The sequence below is a fragment of the Mustela lutreola genome, chromosome 8, assembly GCF_030435805.1.
Source record: "Mustela lutreola isolate mMusLut2 chromosome 8, mMusLut2.pri, whole genome shotgun sequence".
Classification (NCBI taxonomy): domain Eukaryota; kingdom Metazoa; phylum Chordata; class Mammalia; order Carnivora; family Mustelidae; genus Mustela; species Mustela lutreola.
Window position 1 is genome coordinate 56,840,636 of NC_081297.1, and position 21,274 is coordinate 56,861,909.

The window sequence follows — 21,274 nt, forward strand, 5'->3', positions numbered from 1 at the left end:
CCCAGAGTGTTGTATTTGTTTCACTGCTTGGCAGGGGAGGGGAGTGGTTCTCTTCCTTGACTCTTCCAGCTACATCATATACACCTACATGATATGCGTACATACATGTATCATAAATCAATGGAAGCATCTTTATTTTGTACATACATTGATTTTCCCAAAAGTGCCTTAGTCAGTGCTTCAAATAATTAGTATTGGAAGATTTATTTAGTAATTTAGAAATAAATGAACGAGGGGCACCTGGGTGGCTCAAGCCTCTGCCTTCAGCTCAGGTTATGATATCAGGTCCTGGGATCGAGCCCTGCATCAGGCTCTCTGCTCAGGAGTGAGCCTGCTTCCCTCTCTCTCTGCCTGCCTCTCTGCCTGCCTCTCTGCCTACTTGTGATCTCTCTCTCTCTCAAATAAATAAATAAAATCTTAAATAAAAATAAATGAATGAATTTGGAAGATGGCTTCTAGCACTCACAGTCTTTCACAGACTAACTTCAGGTAAAGGAAAAACGTACCCTGAACGGCTTGTCCATATTTCGAGGATGAACCTAGGAGATGTCAATCCCTGAATCTGACTACTTAGAGAGGGGCGGGGGGGTGGTGGTAGGCAGGGCTGTGCAAGGACCCAGTCCCAGAGGAGGACGAATCCATAGAGACGCACCATTTCTCTGTCTGCAAATGTCGAGCAGGGGTCCTGTAACAGGCCACAGGAGGAGAGGGTGACCCATATACAGTGTTTATTGTGTAGCAGGGCTGCGGACAAGCCAACAAAACTTGGTCTTGCCAGGATGGGGTGTGATTGGGAAAGTTCCCGCAAAAACCAGGAAGGGAGCTGCGAGCTTCAGTGTTAACGGGCTATCTTAGTTATTTTAAAGGGAAAACATTTGTTTCCGATTCCTCTGCCATGCAACCCATACTAGACCTTGCAAGGTTGGTCTAGCAGTCCACAGAATCTGGAAGGCTCTGAGATGAGGTGTGTGAGTGTCTTTTATTTATCTGATGTGCCAACTATCATAGACCAGGGATCCCAAGGGGTGTTCTGTATCCTAAAGGAACAGCCTGAGAAATCCTCAGATTCCTTAGTTCAGCTTAGTGCAGAGCTAGTGCGGAACCTGGCCGTCCCCTTAAACTGATACTCCACTGTCCCAAGGCAATATAGAGACAGCATCATGGAGCCAGAGGTGGCCTCCTACAGGTCCTTCACCCCTGCAAAAGCTCTCTCTTCCCAGAACCCGCATGGGGCAACTTTGGACCCACAGCTGCATCGAGGGGATGAGGGAGGAGAGAAAGCTCAACTCAGTGTCCCTTGAGTCAGGTTTTATCGCTAGAGGTCAAAGAATGTTCTTACCCGAGCCTCAAGCCTTCCTTCAGGGAGTCATCGTGTTGGCTTTTCAAAACTATCTATCTAGAGGGTTTTAAAGTAGGGTAACACTTGCAGAGTCTGAGGCATGTATTTGGGTCATGAAAGCGTCAAGAGTTGGTTCTGCTCAGACTTGGGGGTTGGGCGAGCCTGCGGAGATGACTCAGGGGCTTTGCCAAGTAGGAGTATAAATGCAGAAAGGTTGCTCTCTGGTGGGACAGACAAAAATTGCAGGCCTGGGGCTCACAAGAAAAATGAAGCCCAATTTTAAGCCGCAGTCCTGTTTTTGTGCTTGAAGAATGTGTAAAGGAATCCCTGCTCTCCTCTTCCTGCTGTAAAGAGGGGCCTAAGGAGACCTAGCCAAAAAGACCTTGACCGAATTTCTGGCCCTTGTGCATTTAGCTGTGTGTGTGTGTGTGTGTGTGTGTGTGTGTGTGTGTGTGTATTACTGGGATTGCATGGCGATTTACTTTATTTATTTATTTTAAAATATTTTATTTATTTGACAGAGAGACAGAGAGACAGAGAGAGAGCAGAGGCAGAGGGAAAGGGACAAGCAGACCTCCCACTGAGCGAGGAGCAGGATGTGAAGGCAGGGCCTTGATCCCAGGGCCCTGAGACCAGGACCTGAGCCAAAGTTAGACAACTGAGTCCCCCAGGAGGCCTGCACAGTGATTTACTTTAAAAAGATTTCCATCTTAGAAGTTCTGGACTAATTCTAATGTGTGCGGAGGGATGGTTTCACCACTCAAACACGCAATTCCGTGATACTATCTACCCAGAGATGCTATCAGACTCCACAGGTGAAGGACTCAGTCCTGTGAGGCCGCGCCTCACACTTCAGACGCCGTCTCAAGTCCAGGTTATTTCCTGTGCTTCCGATCTACTGCTTACAGACTGGAGGTTCCCAGGCCTCCCCCTTTAGGTTTGATTAATTTGTGAGAGTGGCTCACAGAACTCAGGAAACCTGCTTACTTCCTAAATGACCAGTTTATTATAAAAGAACACAACCCCAGAACAGCCAGATGGAAGAGATGCGTAGGGTAAGCCACAGGCAGAGGGGTGTGGAGTTTGTACCTTCTCTTTGAGGGCACCACTCTTTCCCCAACTCAGCACATGTTCATCAACCCAGAAAACTCTGAGAATTCCATCCTTTTGGGTTTTTATGGAGGCTTCATGACATAGTTGGGATTGATTAAACCATTGGCCATTGGCAATTGATTCAACCTCCAACCCCAATCCTTTGCTGCTACCCCACGGCTACCCAACAACATGACAAAGGACACCTTTGTGAGAGTCCTCACTTAGGACATGCCACTGATTTTAGGAACTCTTTGTCAGAAATGGAAATGAAGACCAAATATATATTTCTTATTGTAAATCACGTCACACGCAGAAATGTATGAATTTTACACCATTAGAGGGGTTTCTTAGCACCTGAAGTACACGTGGTGGGGTCATCACTCCAGAGATGATTAAGACAGTTGGCTAGGAAGGTGGGGAGGCCCACGACTCCTGTAGCCTCACGTCGTGGAGTCATGTTGGAGGTTTTGAGTCTACTGGTGGTGTGAGGGTCCACTTTGGGGCACACACGGTCACCTCTTCCAGCTGTGGGGATTGGGCCTGCCATTGGAACACGTATCAGCTTCTAAATGACCCTTTCATGAGAGAGCTAAGGGAGATCACCTGTCCCCCAAACTACAAGAAAGTCTGGCTTTGTATTTCCTTGTTAATAAATATTACATGATCGGCGCCCTTTGGTGTAACGCTTGCTTTCACTCTAACCTACCATCTGTTAGTGAGGTTGTAAAACCAGGGACACACAGTCTCCCAAATGCATCAAGATAACCGATGATTGCCAAATTGGCAAACTATCTTAGATCAGCTGGCAACATCCTGTGTGTCCCCTTCCCATTCTCCGGTCAAGGAATTACTGAACACTACCGTGTGCCTGCCTTGAGGGTTTGTGCCTGGCCATCTTCTATCACCCAGCAGGGGACAGAATGTGATGGGAGAGAGGCTGAAGCAGAAGGGTCCCAGAGCCTGGGGGATTCCTACGATTGAGGAGGGAGAGTGGGGTGACCGTGACTTCTGACGTCTTTGGTGGCCGTGGTGGTGGTGGTGGGTTGCAGGTAGGGCCCGTAATTGTGGTTTGATGACAATCCTTGGGCAGGAGCACCTGAGGATAGGATCTGGAGGGTCACTGCAATGCTACAGAAGAAGGGTGGGGAGAAGCAGCACAACCGAGCTCTAGAAACACTTGGTGATGTAAGGAAGGAAAAATAATTTTCCCTCTATCCTTCTTTTTTTAATTAATTAATTAATTAATTAATTAATTTGACAGAGAGAGAGAGAGAGAGCAAGTGCACAAGCAGGGGGAGCAGCAAACAGAGGGAAAGGGAGAACCAGGCTTCCCACTGAGCCTGAACCAATATAGTCACCCAGGTGCCCCTACACTTTTTTTCCCCTTCCTTCCTTCCTTCCTTCCTTCCTTCTTTCTTTCTTTCTTAAGATTTATTTATCTATTTAAGAGAGAGTATGAGTGGGGGGAGGAGCAGAGGGAAAGGAAGAGAGAGGACCTCAAGCAGACTCCCTGACCATCATGAGTGTGGAACCCTATGTGGGGCTGGGCCCCAGGACCTGAGATCGTGACGGAATCAAAACTGAAACCAAGAGTCACACGCTTAACTGACCGAGACACCCTGGTGACCCCCCTCCACCCTTCTAAGTTCTTGGCTGTGACCAAGCCATCATAAAAGATAGATTAACTGGAGAAAAATAACATAATTTCAGTAACAAGTATACTTCCTGTAAACATGGGAGAAGCTCAGGAGGACCAAGTAACTCCCTAAAACAGCCTGAGCCACCGCCTTAAATACCATCCCCAGCTAAAGACAAAAGAAGATATTGGGGGTGGGGAGCCAGTTATGGGGGGTTTTCAGGCCAAGCCCTATAATTAAGGGGGTGATTGTTAAGCATATTGAGGTCCCTGCCTTCTCCACTGATGAGAGCTTCTGGAGACTTAAGTCATTCTTGCCTTCCTAATACAGAAAGAGACACCCATGCAGATAAAGGTTTCCCTTATAAATGTAACTTCTGTGTTTCCAGAGCTTCTCCCGTGTCTGCCGTTTTAAAAAAATAAGTAGCCGAGGGGGTGCCTAGGTGGTTCAGTGGGTTAAACATCTGTCTCTGGCTCCGATCACGATCATAGAGTCCCAGGATGCAGCTGGAGTCATGGGGCTCCTTGTTCAGTGGAGTGTCTGCTTCTCCCTCTGCCCCTCACCCCACTCTTATACTCTTTCTCTCAAATAAATAAATAAAATCTTTAAAAAAAAAAAAAGTCAACCTAAAATAATCCTTATGCCAAAGAGGCATTTGGGGGTGGTAAATTCTGCTCCCCTTCAGGGATGACAGGCTGTAGGAAACAGGATGGGCTCTCAAGGTGCAGTGGGAGCCTGTGAATTCCTCCCTCTGGCCACCCAGGTGGGTGGAGGGTCAGCAGCGATTTTTCAGACACGGAGTGTAGGGGAGGCGCAGACCTCAAGTACTTGTTTATTCATTTGTTCATTCAGTCAAGCAGGCTTTTTTTTTTTTTTTTTTTTTTTGAAGCACCTGTCACAGGACCAGGTAGTGTGTGGTGAACCATGCCAGGAGTAGAATCAAGAACCACAGAGCCCTGTCTTCAGGAAGCTCTCAGCCCAGCGTGCTCAGAAGTTCACAAACAACCTGACTTCATTTTTACCTTTTTCTGCAACGTTTGGAGAAGCTTCTGGGACGATGAGATGCAGGACAGGGTAGAGGATGACAGTTTAGAGTAGGGATGCCATGCTCCAGGGTGAGGAGGGGATGGCCCTCCACCCGGTTGATGAGGCCAATTCAGAAAAACCGGGTCTGTGGGGGTTGGGAACGTCCCTGCAGCTGCTGCGCTGTGGCCGCTGTGGCTGGGGGCGGGCAGTCCCCGGGCCGCGTGGGAGTGGTATGGAGGCCGAGAAAAATTAAGGCCATCCGACCTCAGGTTTAGTCTTAGCATGCCTTAGCGTAAGTACAGCCATCCTAGTTCCGGCAGCCATCTCAGACCCCTGTGCCCAAGGGCTGAACTTTCCCCTACTTTACTTTCGTTCTAAGGACCCCCCACCCTGCTTTAGTAACAAGAACCCCCACCCTGCTTTGGTTCCAGAGACCCCCACCCTGCTTTAGTAACAGGAACTCATAAATACCCCTGCCTTAACTAAGCTCAGTGGTGGCTCCTTGGTGGTCTCTCCGACGCGAAAACTGGGGTATAACAGTGGGAGGTGGGGCCTGGGCAGGGGTCCCCAGGGGCGCTGGAGGAGAGCGGAGTCTCCGCTGGGCTCTGGCCCAGCCCATCCGGCTCCCGGCCCCGCCGTTGGGGGGCGCTGCCTCCTCCCGGGCGGCTGGGGGCGCTGCGGCCAAGCGGCGGGGGGCGCTGCCTCCTCCGGGACGGCGGGGGGCGCTGCGGGCCGGGCGGCGGGGGCGGCCCGGGCCGGCGCGGCGAGTGGCGCGGCGGATGGAGAGTCTGGCCGCGGCCGGCGGCGCCGCCTCCTTGTCGGGCCGGGCACGGCGGGCCGGGGCCTTTGTGTGAGGCGGCGGTGGCGATGGTGCTCGGGCCCCGCGGAGCCGGGTAAGCGCGGCCGGGCCGAGGGCTGACCCGGGTGGAGGCCAGACCCCCGTCCCGGCCTTTCTCTCGCTCTCGCGGGGCTCCCTCCTGCCCGCTCCCGTCGCCGGACCCATCATACCCGGCCGCGCGCCGACCCCGGCCGGTCCCGCCGCCCATCCTTTCGTTCCCGTCCGGCCCGGCGCCCCCGGAGCCGCCCCGGGGGGATCCCCTGCCGCTTGGGGCGCGACCGAGGTGCTCCGTAGCCCCCGGATGGAGCACCCTGGCCCGATCCAACCCCGTTCTTGCTGGGTTTGACCCTCCAGAGGGGAGACTGCGGCACCACGGGATTGTTGGGGTGCCTTCTCGGAAGTTCCCAGTGTGCCCCCCTTCCCACCCTCCACTCAGGCTTGCCAGTGCCCCGACCTGATGTGTGGCCGCCAGGGCCCGGGAGATGCTTCCCTGTATCCCAACAAAGCGCAGAAGCTTCTTGGATCCCAGAAAAAGTTGGGAGTTTGTAGAGGTGGTGAGGTGGAGAAAGGGGCTGTGTTGCGCGGGGCGAGTGCTGAAATTGAAGGAGAATGCAGCTAGCTTGGCTTCCTCATGCATGCAGGACTTGAAGGGGGTGGGGGGAGTGGGATCCAGCAAGCTTTTAGGAGTCTTGCCAGTATAATTAGATGCCCTCTTAGGGCATCAAGTCTTTTCGTTCTGATCAGCATATGCATAGATCCCAAAAAGGGTGGTTGAAAAAAAAAAGGCATATATAAGTAATAGTAAATGCTACAGTGTATTCTATTTTGCTTTATTTCTTTGGGTCTTGAGTGTTTTAGCTTAATCTTAAGCATGCAGAGGAGGAGACAACAATATCTGGATGGCTCTGGTTATGGTAAGACAAGAGACTAGGCAGGTAGGTGGTCTAGGGAGGGAGAGATCAGAACTCATGAATGAGTAAGAGGTCTATTTAGGGACTGGAAGGACAGAGCATTGATAAGAAAATAAAAGAGCAATCTTCTCTTGCCCTCAGCAGCTAATGGAACTTTGGTAATTATGTTCAAGTACTTTTACGGCGTTTGGTGTTTGGTGTTGTAAGAGAAGTGAAAGCACTGAACGAGATAGGAAAGCGTGTATTGGGGAAGAAGTTAGGAGATCCATTTGAGCCCTCCATCTAATAATGAAGTGAGGGATTGTGTCCAAGAGGTTGCCTCTGACTTGACCCTAAGGTATTAGCTTCTGTCCCACCAGGCCTACCCCCTCTCTTACTGACTCTCACAGATGGCGCTATCAGATTTTTTTCAATACTTTCGGGTTTTGTTGTGACCGTTCTGTGTTTGGGAACATGCAGGGAGAAAGGTCATTGTCCCATCACTTGTCCTTGCCCCCGGCAGCATGGAGCAGCACCGTGACCCTTGGCTCCTCCCCGCCCAGGGCTCACAAACACTCAGACTGGTGGTATTTTCTTCAGCAGAGCTCCTTGCGTGCAGGGATGTGTTTGGCCATCCATCTCTTCCTTTTACTGTCCACAGGTGAACCGTGCTGATACAGAGGCAACGTCCTAGGAGCTGCTAAGATGGGCATGAGGATCAAACTGCAAAGCACCAACCACCCCAACAACCTGCTGAAGGAACTCAACAAGTGCCGGCTCTCGGAGACCATGTGCGATGTCACCATTGTGGTGGGGAGCCGCTCCTTCCCGGCCCACAAGGCCGTGCTGGCCTGTGCGGCAGGCTACTTCCAGAACCTCTTCCTGAATACAGGGCTGGATGCTGCCAGGACCTACGTGGTGGACTTCATCACCCCTGCCAACTTCGAGAAGATTCTGAGCTTTGTCTACACGTCGGAGCTCTTCACAGACCTGATCAATGTTGGGGTCATCTATGAGGTGGCCGAGCGCCTGGGCATGGAGGATCTCCTCCGGGCCTGTCACTCCACCTTTCCTGACTTGGAGAGCACTGCCGTGGCCAAGCCCCTGACCAGCAGCGGGGAGAGCCACTCCGGTACCCAGAGTTGTAGCTCAGCAGAACCTGCCTATCCGCTTGGAGACTTCCGGGGGGGCGGGGAGCACTTTGGTCCTGATAGGAACTATGTGTTACCTAGTGATGCTGGAGGAAGCTGTAAAGAGGAAGAGAGAAATGTCACCAGTGACACTAACCATAGCTTGCCTCTGTCGCAGCAGCCCATGCCGCCAAAGACAGAAGACCACGACGGCCCTGCTCCTTTCACCCCCGTCCCTAATCTGGTGACTCAGCCAGTCCTAGGCGCCGTCAGCATGGGCATCCAGACCAGCGCGACTTCCTGCCAGCCGTATAAGGTTCAGAGCAATGGAGACTTCAGCAAAAACAGCTTCTTCCCCACTGACCGTGCAATTGACATTACCCCTGGGACCAACTCGTGTCTGAGCAATAGCGACCACTCCAAAGATCCGGGCTTCGGGCAGATGGATGAGCTCCAGCTGGACGAGCTGGGGGATGATGACTTGCAGTTTGAAGACCCCACCGAGGAGATAGGCACAGCCGAGGAGGTGATTGAGTTGAGTGACGACAGCGAGGATGAGCTGACTTTTGGCGAGAGTGACAACCGGGAGAATAAGGCCATGCCCTGCCAGGTGTGCAAAAAAGTTTTAGAGCCCAACATTCAGCTCATCCGACAGCATGCTCGGGACCATGTGGACCTGCTGACAGGCAACTGCAAGGTCTGCGAAACCCACTTCCAGGACCGAAACTCCAGGGTGACCCACGTTCTGTCCCATATCGGCATTTTCCTCTTCTCCTGCGACATGTGTGAAACTAAGTTCTTTACCCAGTGGCAGCTTACCCTCCACCGACGGGATGGGATATTTGAGAACAACATCATTGTCCACCCCAACGACCCCCTCTCTGGGAAGCTGGCTCTCTTTTCTGGGGCAGCCACTGCAGAGTTGAAGTGTGCTGCCTGTGGGAAGGCACTGGCCAGAGATTTCCATGCAGTCCGAGGACACATCCTTGACCATCTGCACCTGAAGGGCCAGGCCTGCAGTGTCTGTGACCAGCGCCACCTCAACCTCTGCAGCCTCATGTGGCACACGCTGTCCCACCTGGGCATTTCCGTCTTCTCCTGCTCTGTCTGTGCAAACAGTTTTGTGGACTGGCACCTTCTAGAGAAGCACATGGCCGTGCACCAAAGCCTGGAGGATGCCCTCTTCCGCTGCCACCTGTGTGGCCAGAGCTTCAAGTCGGAGGCCGCCTACCGCTACCACGTGAGCCAGCACAAATGCGCCAGTGGCCTTGATACCCGGCCCACCGCGGGGCTGCAGCACCCCGCTCTCCAGAAGCGGAAGCTGCCAGCAGAGGAGTTCCTGAGCGAGGAACTGGCTCTGCAGGGCCAGCCCGGGAACAGCAAGTACAGCTGCAAGGTCTGCGGCAAAAGGTTTGCCCACACGAGTGAGTTCAACTACCACCGGCGCATCCACACAGGCGAGAAGCCGTACCAGTGTAAGGTGTGCCACAAGTTCTTCCGAGGCCGCTCAACCATCAAGTGCCACCTGAAGACGCACTCGGGGGCCCTCATGTACCGTTGCACGGTCTGTGGCCACTACAGCTCCACGCTCAACCTCATGAGCAAGCACGTGGGTGTGCACAAAGGCAGCCTCCCACCCGACTTCACCATTGAGCAGACCTTCATGTACATTATCCATTCCAAAGAGGCAGAGAAGAACCCGGACAGCTGACTGGGTCCCCGCGGAGCTAAGGGCAGCTTCTAGGCAGCAGCCAGGACGTTGATTTTCTAATTGCTGTTGGGCCCTCTGCAGTTTCAGTTTGGCCTTGCTAGGAAATTCTGTTCTGTCTTGTGTTGAAAGAAGAAGAAAGAGCACACGAGCTGTTACTGTTTTTGAGAAGCAATGGCCCTATCATGTTTACCTCCTTACCTGTTCTTGCCCATGGTGGGCTTTGTTTTTGAGTCTTCGGAGGCCGGGCTTGGGATCTGGTCAGGCAGTTGATGTCAACTAGATCCCCTGACTAGATCCTCTCTTCGCGCCTCTCAAGTTTTAGTTTACTGATAGGTATTTATGCTGCTAAGAATCCAACCAACAGCCTCACTGAATAGAGGAGGTGGAGAGAGGTTTTCACTGTGGGTATTATTGCCAGATTTCCAACTGGAATGCCCAGCTGTGAGAGAGAGTTGGGGAATGTGGTCTTTCAGAAAAGACTAGTCTGCAGGGCAGCTCACTTCAGGTGCCAGGCCCGGCCCTCAGCAGGGAAAAGGCGGATGGGACGGCGGTGCCTGCTCGTTTCCACGCTCTGATCTGCTGGGGGGACAGGAAAATCTTTTGGCAGCTAGATCCAAACTGGAGGCAGAGCTTTCTGTTTAGGTCAGAAAGCTTTGGGATGAATCCTTGCTGGTCAGAAGAGGTGTCCTCCAGGGCCGCTGGAAGTGGCAGCCTGGATGGACAGGAAGGGAGGCTTCTCTTTTCTCCTCGATTCCAAAGAAATACGATTTTATGGAGTTGTAGCCCAGGTGGTTGGTTAGGCCTTCCCTGTGGGGCAAAGAGAACAGGGAGCCCTTTGATACAGTCATCTGTCATCAGGCTACCTCCGTCAACCTTGAGTTTTCTGGTGGAGAGGTGGGGATGTCTCTGACAGCAGCAACCTTGCCTTAATTTATATCCAGTCTCCCACCTAGAAGTGTGTTTGACCTGTGGTGTAGATGAGAAGACCCCACGGGGTGGCGGAGTGATGGACTGTGAGCCCTTCAGGATCGAAGGGACCCGAGTGTGTAGCAGGATGTGCGGTCTGTCTGTCCCAGTCGGGTAACCTGTTGTTTACTTTGTGCTAACTGCCCAGGAGCTTTGGCAGCTCACCTTTGACCTGCTGGAATTTATCCTGATCTATCATTGCATCGCCACCAGGGGGCGTTATTGGACGGCAGCTGGTGTAGGCCTGCCCCAGCTGGCTGGGATGGAGTCTGCCCAGTCTTTGGGGCTGGTTGCTCCATTCTTTGTGGCTTTTGAGGGGTTCTTGCCCAAAGAAGGCTTGAGGGAGAGGGCCTTCGGATCCCGCATATTCACAAGGTAGCACCTCAGTAACTCATACTACCTCAGCCTGCTCAGGCGAGCTCTGGGAGTCCCTGGCCTAGGCCCTGACATTGCCCTTGTGGGGACTCAGCAGCACCCGGGCTGTTTCACAAGCAAGTGGTTTTAATTAACTCACAGAGCCTTTTCGAACATTGATATTTATTTATTTTTGCTTTTATATACATAGTACCCAGCATCTCTTTTGGATAAGTGACTTAAGGAAAATGAGTTTCTCCCCAGCGAGTAGCCATAGTCCAGGGGATAGTCCTGGCCAGAGGTTTGGAAACGGGGGCTTGGACTCAGGGAGGAGGTGTCTAGCCTTTAAACAAGCGACTCCTTTTCCTTCTGTCCAGATAGTCTCTTCAGAATAAGCCCAGGGAACCCTTTAGGTAATGGATGTGAGTTCTAGAAAGTTGGGGCTTATTAAATTCCTCGGCCTTTCCTGAATGCGCTTGAGTAGATAGGGAACCGGATTGAGGGGAACAAGTTAAATGAAGGAACTTTTTGCACATTTTCTCATCCTTCCTAAACTTGGAAAGCTATATTAAGACACACAAGCAAGCCAAAGTTCCGTCCCTGTTGGACTTGCTGCCTCTCTCTCTAGCCCTAAATTGGTAAAGCCTCCCAGTTGGGGTGCCTGGCTCTCTGGTGGGGTGACTTTTACATGAAGGGATTTGTACCAGTGGCCGCTTTTCGCCATCGAACTTGTTATTCATCCTCTCAGGTCATTCTTGTCAAGTAAGCAGTGCTGCGACTTTCTGTCCCTGACTGGCTTTTCCCTTTCTCCCCCCCCCCACCCCCCGCACTGACTGTTGGAAATTTAAGAAGGCAAATGTGCGGAAGACCGCCGTCAAGTATCTGCTAAGCTTTTTTGAAGGCTGAGTGATCCCTCCTAGACTGTCAATGAGGACCAATTTTTGAATGGTCAGATTTGAGAGAGGTGGTACTTACTGGAACCCAGCCAGCTGGCCAAGCATGGATCAGTGTGCTGGAGAAACCCTTTTCCTTAACGGAGGGCATCGTGGATGCTGGGTAGTCTGTATACTTAACCTGAAACTGTGAAGTTTTCCCTTTTCTCCAGTAAACCAAAAAGCAAATCCTTGAACCTTGCCCCTGAAACACTAAACAAAAAGCTTCATCCCCTGATCATCCTGAGGCCAAGCACTTGATTGGGGGGTGGGGTGGTTGGTGGGGCTGGTTGGTTGTGGTCAGACTTGTAGCAGGGGTCAGTAGCTCGTGAGGCTCACTGACCAAACCCCATTCCTCTGCTTGTCCCATATTCACACCTGACCCCTCCCCCTGTTTAGAGTCATGTTTGCTGCCTCCACCTCCAGCTCTCCCTTTTCCGAACTGTTTTACTTGAAACTCTATGTTGTGGCAGAGGGAACTCTGGGATCCCTGGTCGAAGGTATTCATTTTATTTTGAGTTTTTAAAACTTTTTTTCCAGCCTTCTGTTTTGTTGCCCCTCTGCCTTGGAGCCCAGTTTAGCAGTCTGCTGTAATGTTCTGAGGTTCTCTCTGACCCCTGAATGTCTTTTCTCCTCCCCCTTCTCTGTTGTTCCGTACTCAGGACCAGCTACATAATTTGCAGAGTCCTTTGTTTAAAAATGAAGATTTTCAAGATGGCGACTGTAGAGCATTAAATCAGGCACGAGGCTATTCCTGACCTGTTTCTTAAGGGAAGAACATAATACTTGGATAGCACATCAGAATAAACAGCAGAGGCTGCTTTTGGCCGCAGGAAGGGGTCCGTCTCCCACCTCTCCTGTGAGCCAATGCTGGCTTGCTGATGCCGTAGTGCCTGCTGGGAAGCTCTGCTACATTTTAGTATTTGGTCCTACATTTTAAGGGCCCAGGTGAGCCCTAAGAACCAGGAAATGGGTAAAAGTTTTTTTTTTTTTTACTTTATTCCCTTCTGATCCATCAGCACCCCTTTGTCTCCAGGACAAACCTTTGGGCCTAAATACCTTCTCCCCAGTCAGGTTTTGCTACTGATGAATTTTCTTCGTCTTCTGGCCTCTTACTGTGCCCTGTTCCTGAGACTACTCAACTTTGGAAGTGAATTTAAATCCTTTTCTAGGTGGACACTGATTTTGTTGGTGTGGGAGTGGGCTGTGGAGAAGTCTGCCCGTCCGAATGTCCCCTCACATCCTTTTTCTTCAGTCCTGCCCTGAGTGGGTCAGGAAGCCGGGGGCACACAGCATTCATTTCACTGTCATCACTCATGAGCAAACTTAACATCAGAATGAAAATGAAACTGTTTTGATTTTGCTGTTTCTTTAACACCCGTCCCCTGTCCAGTCCACCCTTCCCTCCCACCTCTGCTAGTGAAAGTCTCTTATGAAACCGAGAAGAGTTGTTGACGCCTAACTTCCTTCCATTAAATTAATAAGTACTGACCTCCTAATATTTAAGTGTTTACTATCTATTGCTGTAAAGTTTTGTATATTTTGTAAACTTCTTTTCCCAAATAGTAGATGTCTAAAATCGTTGTACATCTGATTCTTTTATATTCCATTGTTCGGCACAAAGTGTGGTTTTTATTTAGAATAAAAAAAGGAAACTTGAAACAGGAATTCTTTTCCTCTTGACTGGGGTTACTCTGTCCCTTGAGTTCAGAAGTTTGGGGCCCAACACCTGGTAGTGGTAGCATTGTGCTCAGCAGATGCCAGGATTCTTTTTAAAGGATTTTCTTTATTAGGGCATGAGCAGAGGGGAAGGGCAGAGGGAGAGGGAGAAGCAGACTCCCCACTGAGCCGAGAGCCCAACTTGGGGCTCAGTCCCAGGACCCTGAGATCATGACCTGAGCCAAAGGCAGAAGCTTAACCAACTGAGTCACCCAGGCACGCCTGATGCCTGGATTCTTTCGGGTAGCACAGTTTCTTTTCCTTTTTTTTTTTTTTTTTTTTTTTTTTTTTTAAGATTTCATTTATTTGAGAGAAAAAGCACAAGCTGGGAGGGAGGCAGAGGGAGAGAGAGAAGCAAGCTCCCTGCTGAGCAGGGAGCCCGACACAGGGCTCAATCCCAGGACCCTGAGATTATGAACTGAGCTGAAGACAGATGCTTAACCAACTGAGCCACCCAGGCACCCCCACAGGTTTCCTTTCCTGTAGCTGGAATTCCCCGGGGTTAACCTGTTGACCTGTTTTTAGTGGCAAACTAAGTCAGTAGCCTAGCCTTTCCAGGGGAAACCTCCCCCAGGGGATCTGTTGGCCTAGAGAGTAGTGAACTCTGCTAATGTTGGGCTAGAGGTTCAGCCTCGGATTGTCCTGCCAGTGCCATCTGATTCACTGATGTGGCATGTCCAGGCGGACAGAAGCAGACTCAGTGGAGGTGGAAGTTTGGCCCGGTCTCATGGGGTCGTTAACAAACGTACCTCCACAAGGAAGGAACTAGACATCAGAAGTTGGGGCGTGACATGGTCCATCTGGTCTCCACAACTGGGTCAGTTGTGGCGCCGGTCAGGGCTCAGAGCAGCCTTGTTGCTGTCAGCACACCCTGGGCTCTGGCCTCCCAAGCCCCTAAGGAAGTATTCCTGCCACCCCAGGTGACAACGCGTTGCCAAAGAAATCCTTGAGAAGATTGAGCCCCTGGGGGGCTGGTGTCCCAGGTAACCCAGGAGGTGACAGATGTGACATTGGGTTCCCTTTAGGAAACTTCTGGAACTTCAAGTCAGCAGAGGCACTGATAAGGGCATCAGATTTGGGCTTGGTTTTTATTTTTATTTACTTATTATTTTATTTTTTATTTTATTTTATTTTTTTAAAGATTTTTATTTATTTATTTGATAGAGAGAGATCACAAGTAGGCAGAGAGGCAGGCAGAGAGAGAGGAGGAAGCAGGCTCCCCACCAAGCTGAGAGCCCAATGTGGGGCTCCATCCCAGGACCCTGAGATCATGACCTGAGCTAAAGGCAAAGGCTTAACCCACTGAGTCACCCAGTGCCCCTGGGCTTCGTTTTTATATGGGCACAAAGGAGGTAAGTCTTTTTTAATTCATTTTGTGTATTGTTAGGTTAATGCCTTCCTGCAACCCCAAGTCACAATCCGGACTGTCCTGGCTGAAAAAGCCTTCAGCTCTGTGCCACGGAGCAGCTCTCTGTCGCTTAAGACCCTTTTGGATTTGGGTCCGGTGAGCGGGACTGCAGCTGCATTTCCCTCTGTGCCCCTGACAGACGGGTACATACACTATCGGAGCACATGTTTAGTGCATCAGATAAATGCAGTTCTCAGATTTCTAAAAGCGGGACGGTGCTCCAGGTCAGTGAATGGTTATTCCAAGTGAAACATCCCAGCAATACTGAGCTCTTGAGCAGAGCAGAGGCCGTCAGTGATTATATTCACAAGCCCTTTATTCTGCTCCGGTGGAGTTAGGACACCAAGCACTTGGAACTAGAGGGCTGGGGACTGATTCTTAGACTTTTCCTTCATGGACATGGTCCTAGATTCCCAAACTGATAAATGAGTCTTTTCCAGAAGACCTACTTGCCAACATGAAGGCTTCTTTTCCTATTTATAGGACAAGCGTGAATAGAAGTAAGTTGTTGGGCAGGAAAATTAATGGAAGACCTGGCCAGGGAGAATGAAGTTTAAGGGTGAGGACTGACTTAGAATACCAGAGCTGTGCCTTGTGACAGAATCGGAAAATTTCTACTTTCCCATCCCCTGCTCAGGGGACAAGGGCTGAGGGACAGAGCCTCTGGAAGCATCTGCCGCTGACTCTCCCGAGGTCTGCTGTCAGAATGGATGTCCCTTGATATTTTCCCATGATCTAGAGAGAAAGGGAGGGATGGGGGTGGATTTCTGATAGAATCTCTTCCTAGAAGTCTGGAAATGTCCTACATCTGAAGGTGGGAGCAGGTGGGCTCCGAGGAACATTGATTCTGGGATGGTTCCTCTGCTTCGTGGGGAGGGAAGCAGGATGGATGAAGGGGAGAGTATCAGCAAGGAAATGGAGCCACTTCCTGGAGGTGGGGGTGGGGCACCAGACCTCTGCTTCACCCCCTCCATCCATCATATCACCGAGGATGCTAGGAAACTGCTGAGGCCTCCTGGTTCCTTGGCCTCTGACCGCTTGTCCTCACAGCCTGCACAGTGTGTGTGTGGGGGGAATCAGCAAGCACACAAGCACAGAAGGAAAGTTGTGTGAGGTCCCCACGGAGCACACTCTTTCCGGCCAGGGTGATTGTTGAAATGAGTGTGTCGAGTTTCTGCTGAGCCTCTCTTTAGCCTATCCCAGCTGGAAGTACAGATTTTGGAAAGAGCCAGAGTCACCGCTTTCTGTGTTACTCATTTCACCATTTTTCCCAAGTCTCTTCTTGAGTCCCGAGGATTGAAACGAACAGGACACCACCAAAGACCTATTCTCTGCCCCTCCCTGCCCCACCTCCTCCCCATCTCACTTTTATAAGACATACTCAAGATCGACCGTGAGCATTTTGGCTCTTCCTCCCCTCCCCCCAAATCTCTCACCTACACCCGCAGCTTTCTTCTTCACTGATGGAGAGTAGGATCTACACTGAGGGACGGAGAGGGGTGAGGTCCTTGGCGCCTACCGGTTCAGGCTTGGTGGTCCTGGGGGACTGCCGCAGCAGGCTGGGCGCCCTCCTTGGTGATGATGATGGAATGCTGAGTGGAGGAGGAGGAGGACAAGGAAGCCTGTCTGTCTGCCCTGGCCCGGGCCTTGGGAAGGTAATGGACCACGGCACTCAGCAGCTGGTCCCGGAATCTCGGGCTGAGGAAGTTGTAAAGGATAGGGTTGACCACACAGTGGAGCATGGCGAAGCAGTCAATGACGTCGTAGAAGAAGTACAGCAGGTGGACCAGGTAGCAGTGGAGGACAATGTGGGTCCCGTGAAGTGTGAGCAGGAGCAGGGTCACGTGGTAGGGCAGCCAGCAGATGGCGAAGATGACCACGTAGGCACACACCAGGAGGCAGTGGCGCCGGCCCTCAGGCCATCCCGCCCGCCGAAGCCGGCAGGCCGTCAGCACGTTGAAGACCACCATGAGCGGGAAGGGCAGTAGGAAGCCCAGGATGGTGGTACACATGGCCACTGCCAGGGCCCACGTGCTGTAGGTTTCAAAGGGCGCCATGAAGAGGCACATGGGCTCAGAGCTCTCTACCAGCTGGATGTGCACCACCTCGGGCAGTGGGATGATGGCCGAGAGGACCCAAACTCCTGCACACACAGCCCGCCGCATTCGGTGCTGGTGCCGCTGCCAGTAGTGTGACGTGCTGGTGAGGGTGACGTAGCGGTCGATGCTGAGGCACACCAGGAAGAAGATGCTGCTGTACATGTTGGCAAAGTAGAAGTAGTGCGTGAAGCGGCAGGAGAAGCTGCCCCAGAGCCAGGTGTAGTCCAGCATGACCTCCAGCATCCACACGGGCAGAGACAGGACGATGCCCAGGTCTGCGATGGCCATGTTGAGGACGTAGAGGTTCAGCAGCCCCGCCCGACCCAAGCAGCGCCAGCTGACCCATATCACCAGGAGGTTCTCCACCAGGCCCACCACAAAGATGGCCAGGTAGAGGACAAAGAGGATCACCTGCTTGGTGTCCTCTCGGAGCTCCATGTGGCACTCGGGCAAGGTGTGGTTGAAGAAGGAGAGCAGCTCATTCCAGTTGTGGATCTCTCCGAAGTCACTAGCAGGTGCCGTGGTGAAGCCTTCTGTGGGGGCAGGTGCCATGTTGTCCTTGACCGACATTAGGACTGGTGCACGCCTGGTGGGGAGAAGAGAGGGTTGGAAGAGAACAGAGACCTCAAAAGCAGCCTTAGGTCTCAAGTTAGCGGGCCACAGGGACCAGGAGGCTTTGGGAAAGGATTCTGGGTCTGAAGAGGCAAGAGAGAGTTTTAACATTCAGACTGTGGAGAACTAGTACGCAGCTCACTTGCCGGACTTGACCTGCGAGCCAAGATGTTTTGTTAGGACTCGATGGCTCGAGAGACAAAAGCTATTTGTGCCCAGCCAGATTCCTTCCCAGCCTGGGGGGCCCCACCGTAGCTCGGGCCACAGGCTGGGCCACAGGCTGGCTCCGACCTCTACTTCTCTCCTGGAATCTCACCTTTTAGCCCTTTCATCTGGGCCTTCCTTAGGAAGTCTACTCTGTCTCACCTTCGGACACACACACACACACACACGCACGCACCCCTCTCATTTATCCCCGGGGACATCTGTGGGTCATGCACAAAAGTCAGTTTGTCTTCAAGCCCTGATTCCCTTCTTTCCTAAGAGGGAGATACCCACCTGCGTTTCTGTCGGGAGCGCTTCTGGTCTGGGCTGTTGCAGAGCCGTGAGGAGACTGGAGGGCCGGTGGCCGTGGGGCTGGCTTCGCTGTGGGCTTCAGGGCCGTCCTTCTCATCCGGGAAGCAGTATCACTGGCTGAGGCCCCATGGGAGAGGGTCAGGGTTTTTCCTGCCTTCCCCCAATGCAGATAGAGGGGAAGTCACAGCAGATGACCCGTGTGCCAGTGGCAGGGAGGAGTCAGGCTGCAAGCACGAAGATCCCGACTCCTAACTCACCAGCTGTGTGAATTTACCTCTTTAAGCCTCAGTTGTCTCCTCTGCAAAATGGGACAATACTGTCTACTAATAGGGGTGTTGTGGGAATTCAGTGAGCCCACAAGGTGAAGTGTTTAGCACAGGGCCAGGCCTGTGGTAAATGCTTTACCTACGTTTGTGTTTTCCACTCTGAGTGGGTTTGGAATCCCGCTCTCCCCTGTCTGTTGATTCCTACTAAAGCAAAACTGGATGGGGGTGGGCAGGTGAAAATAAATCCGAAAATCAGCCAGACTTTCAGTCATGCTGCCTTTCCCCACTGCCTTGCACCCACCCTGCATTTGGGCTCTGAGGGGGAGAATCTGGAGAGAGAGGGAAGACTGAACAGGGGATGGGGGGTGGAAAGGGGGCTGCATTGAACTTCAGGGAGTTTCCTGGGTAGGGGGGCGGGGAGAGCAGCATCCTTCCCCTGCTGCTTCACAAGTCTCACGAAGTGTGGCCAAGGATGGGTCAGGAGAGGCAGGTAGACACCATGCTTCTCTCCTTCTGAGCCATGGGCGAAGGCTCAGAGCCCGTGGGTTTGTGTTGTCTGGTGCCAGCAGAGCTTCCGGCTTCTCTGAGCATTTTCACTGCTGTTAAGCATTTGATCTCTGAGATACCCTGTGGTACCCCCTCTGGGGATGAAGGGTGGGCTTCCTTATCCTCTGTTTGTTAAGCACAGAGAGGTCACCTGTCACACCTAGCCCCCCACCCACCCACCCAGTGCAGAGGGCAGAGCCCCCTGGAGCCAGGCCCAGGCTCTGTGGCCTGTAGGGCCAAGGGTGTGCTGGCCTGAGGGGTCTAGGTGTGCGTATTTAATCAGAGCGAAGTTCCCATACCAATGTCAACCAAGAGTACAGTTCAGCAGCACTCAGTACATTCACCCTGTTGGGTAACCACCACCTCTCCGTAGGTCCTCATGTTTTTCCAAAACATACTCCCTGTTTCCCTCTTCCCCCAGCCCCTGACAGCAACCATTCTGCTTTCTGTCTCTGCAAATTTACCTGTTATGGATATTTGATAGAAATAGAATCATACAACGTGCGACCTTGGTATCTGTTTCGTTTCTCACTTGGCAGTGCTGGGGAACTTCATCCACGCTGTGGCAGGTATCCGCACCTCCTTACTCTCTGGTGTGGCTGAGTAATACTCCATGGTGAGGCTACACCACATTTTGTTTATCCATTCAAGGAGGGGATTTCTTTTTCAGTTTAATAATTAATTTTATATGGTGGTGAAATAAACATAACATCAAATTTACCATTTTAGCTATTTTTAAAATGATTTTATTTATTTATTTGTTTATTTATTTATTTGAGAGAGAGCAGAAGCAGAGGGAGAGGGAGAAGCAGGCCCCCATTGTTAGCTATTTTTAATTATACAGTTTAGTAGCTTTAAGTAAGGGGTGCCTGACTGGCTCAGTTGGTAAAACATGCAAATTTTGATCTTGGGGTGTGATGAGTTCAAGCCCCACCACTGGGCATAGAGATTACTTAAATAAATAATAAAATATCTATGTTCAGGGCACCTGGGTGACTCAGTCATTAAGCGTCTGTCTTCGGCTCAATTCATGATCAGGGTTGTGGGATCAAGCCCTGCATCAAGCTCCCTGCTCAGCAGGGAGCCTGCTTTCCCTTTCCCATTCCCTGTGCTCGTGTTCCTGCTCTTGCTGTATCTCTCTTGCTGTCAAATTAAAAAAAAAAAATCTTAAAAAAAAATACGTATGTTCACACTGTTGTACAACCATCACCACCAATCATCGCCATGAGAGGGGATATTTTTAATTTTGCAGTTTTCCTAAAGCCTCCTATAGAAAAACTGGTTCTCTACGCACAACACTTCTGACACCAAACATGTAGGGGTAATCACTTTTCCAACCCCCTCCCCCGGACACCAAGTGGGTATCCTGAAATTTATCATTTCTGACACCAGCCTGAAGTTAGTGTCAGACTCCACAAGTTCAAGGGCTCAGTCCCACACAACTGTTCTCACTTCAGAAGCCAGTGACAAATCATTGGTCCCTAAGGTACTCACAAGTCTGTCCAACATGGTTACAAAGTTCCCGCAATCCCTCCCCACCTCAGTGTCAATAATTGGCTGGAGTTTTTCACAAAACTCAGAGAAGCGTTCACTGTGTTTACTGGTTTATTATAAAGGATACAAATGAACAGCCAAATAAAGAGATATATAGTATGAGGTTGGGAAGGGTCCTGAGCTTTGTCCCCGTGGAGTTGGGGTATGCTGCCCTCCTGGCATGTAGATATGTTCATCAACACAGAAGCTCTCTGAACCTCATAGTTCAGGCATTTTTGTGGCTACTTCACCACATAGGTGTGATCTGTTATTAATTTAATATCTAGTCTCTGACCTCTTCCCAGAGGATGAGAGGTGAGGTTGGAAGTTCTAAGCTTCTAATCAAGTTTTGGTCTTTCTGGGAACCAGTCCCCATCCTGAAGCTATCTAGGAAATTTCCTAAGGGATTTAGGAGCTCAGGAATTGGGGGCAGATACATTTCTTATTATGTCACACTTCTCCCACATCAGATGGCCCCTAGACCAAGAATTCTGTCATGATGAGCTCTGATGATGTAAAATGTGGTTTATTTTGATTTTTTCCCTGACAGTTCTACTTTTTCTTTCTCTCTCTTTCTCCCTCTCTCTCTCTAAGATCTCAATTTCTATCCTATGGATATTATTTTTCAATAGGGAGCCTTCTGAGGATTCTCCTGTC

General features: G+C 51.1%; 2 protein-coding genes across 2 annotated transcripts; one reads left to right on the forward strand and one right to left on the reverse strand.

Moving 5' to 3' along the window:
• Positions 1-5,839: 5,839 nt before the first annotated feature.
• ZBTB39 (zinc finger and BTB domain containing 39) lies at positions 5,840-13,580 on the forward strand. The gene is made up of 2 exons (XM_059184893.1): positions 5,840-5,990; positions 7,487-13,580. The coding sequence occupies exon 2, from the start codon at positions 7,531-7,533 to the stop codon at positions 9,664-9,666; it is 2,136 nt and encodes a 711-aa protein (XP_059040876.1). The 5' UTR covers positions 5,840-5,990; positions 7,487-7,530; the 3' UTR covers positions 9,667-13,580.
• A 104-nt stretch (positions 13,581-13,684) lies between these two features.
• GPR182 (G protein-coupled receptor 182) lies at positions 13,685-18,437 on the reverse strand. Its single transcript, XM_059184895.1, has 2 exons — positions 18,255-18,437; positions 13,685-17,730 (listed from the first exon to the last, which is right to left on the reverse strand). The coding sequence occupies exon 2, from the start codon at positions 17,712-17,714 to the stop codon at positions 16,569-16,571; it is 1,146 nt and encodes a 381-aa protein (XP_059040878.1). The 5' UTR covers positions 17,715-17,730; positions 18,255-18,437; the 3' UTR covers positions 13,685-16,568.
• Between the last annotated feature and the right edge of the window lie 2,837 nt (positions 18,438-21,274).

Excerpts from the sequence above, each read along its gene's own strand:
- ZBTB39 (XM_059184893.1), top strand. The coding sequence starts at position 7,531 with ATGGGCATGAGGATCAAACTGCAAAGCACCAACCACCCCAACAACCTG.
- GPR182 (XM_059184895.1), bottom strand. The coding sequence starts at position 17,714 with ATGTCGGTCAAGGACAACATGGCACCTGCCCCCACAGAAGGCTTCACC.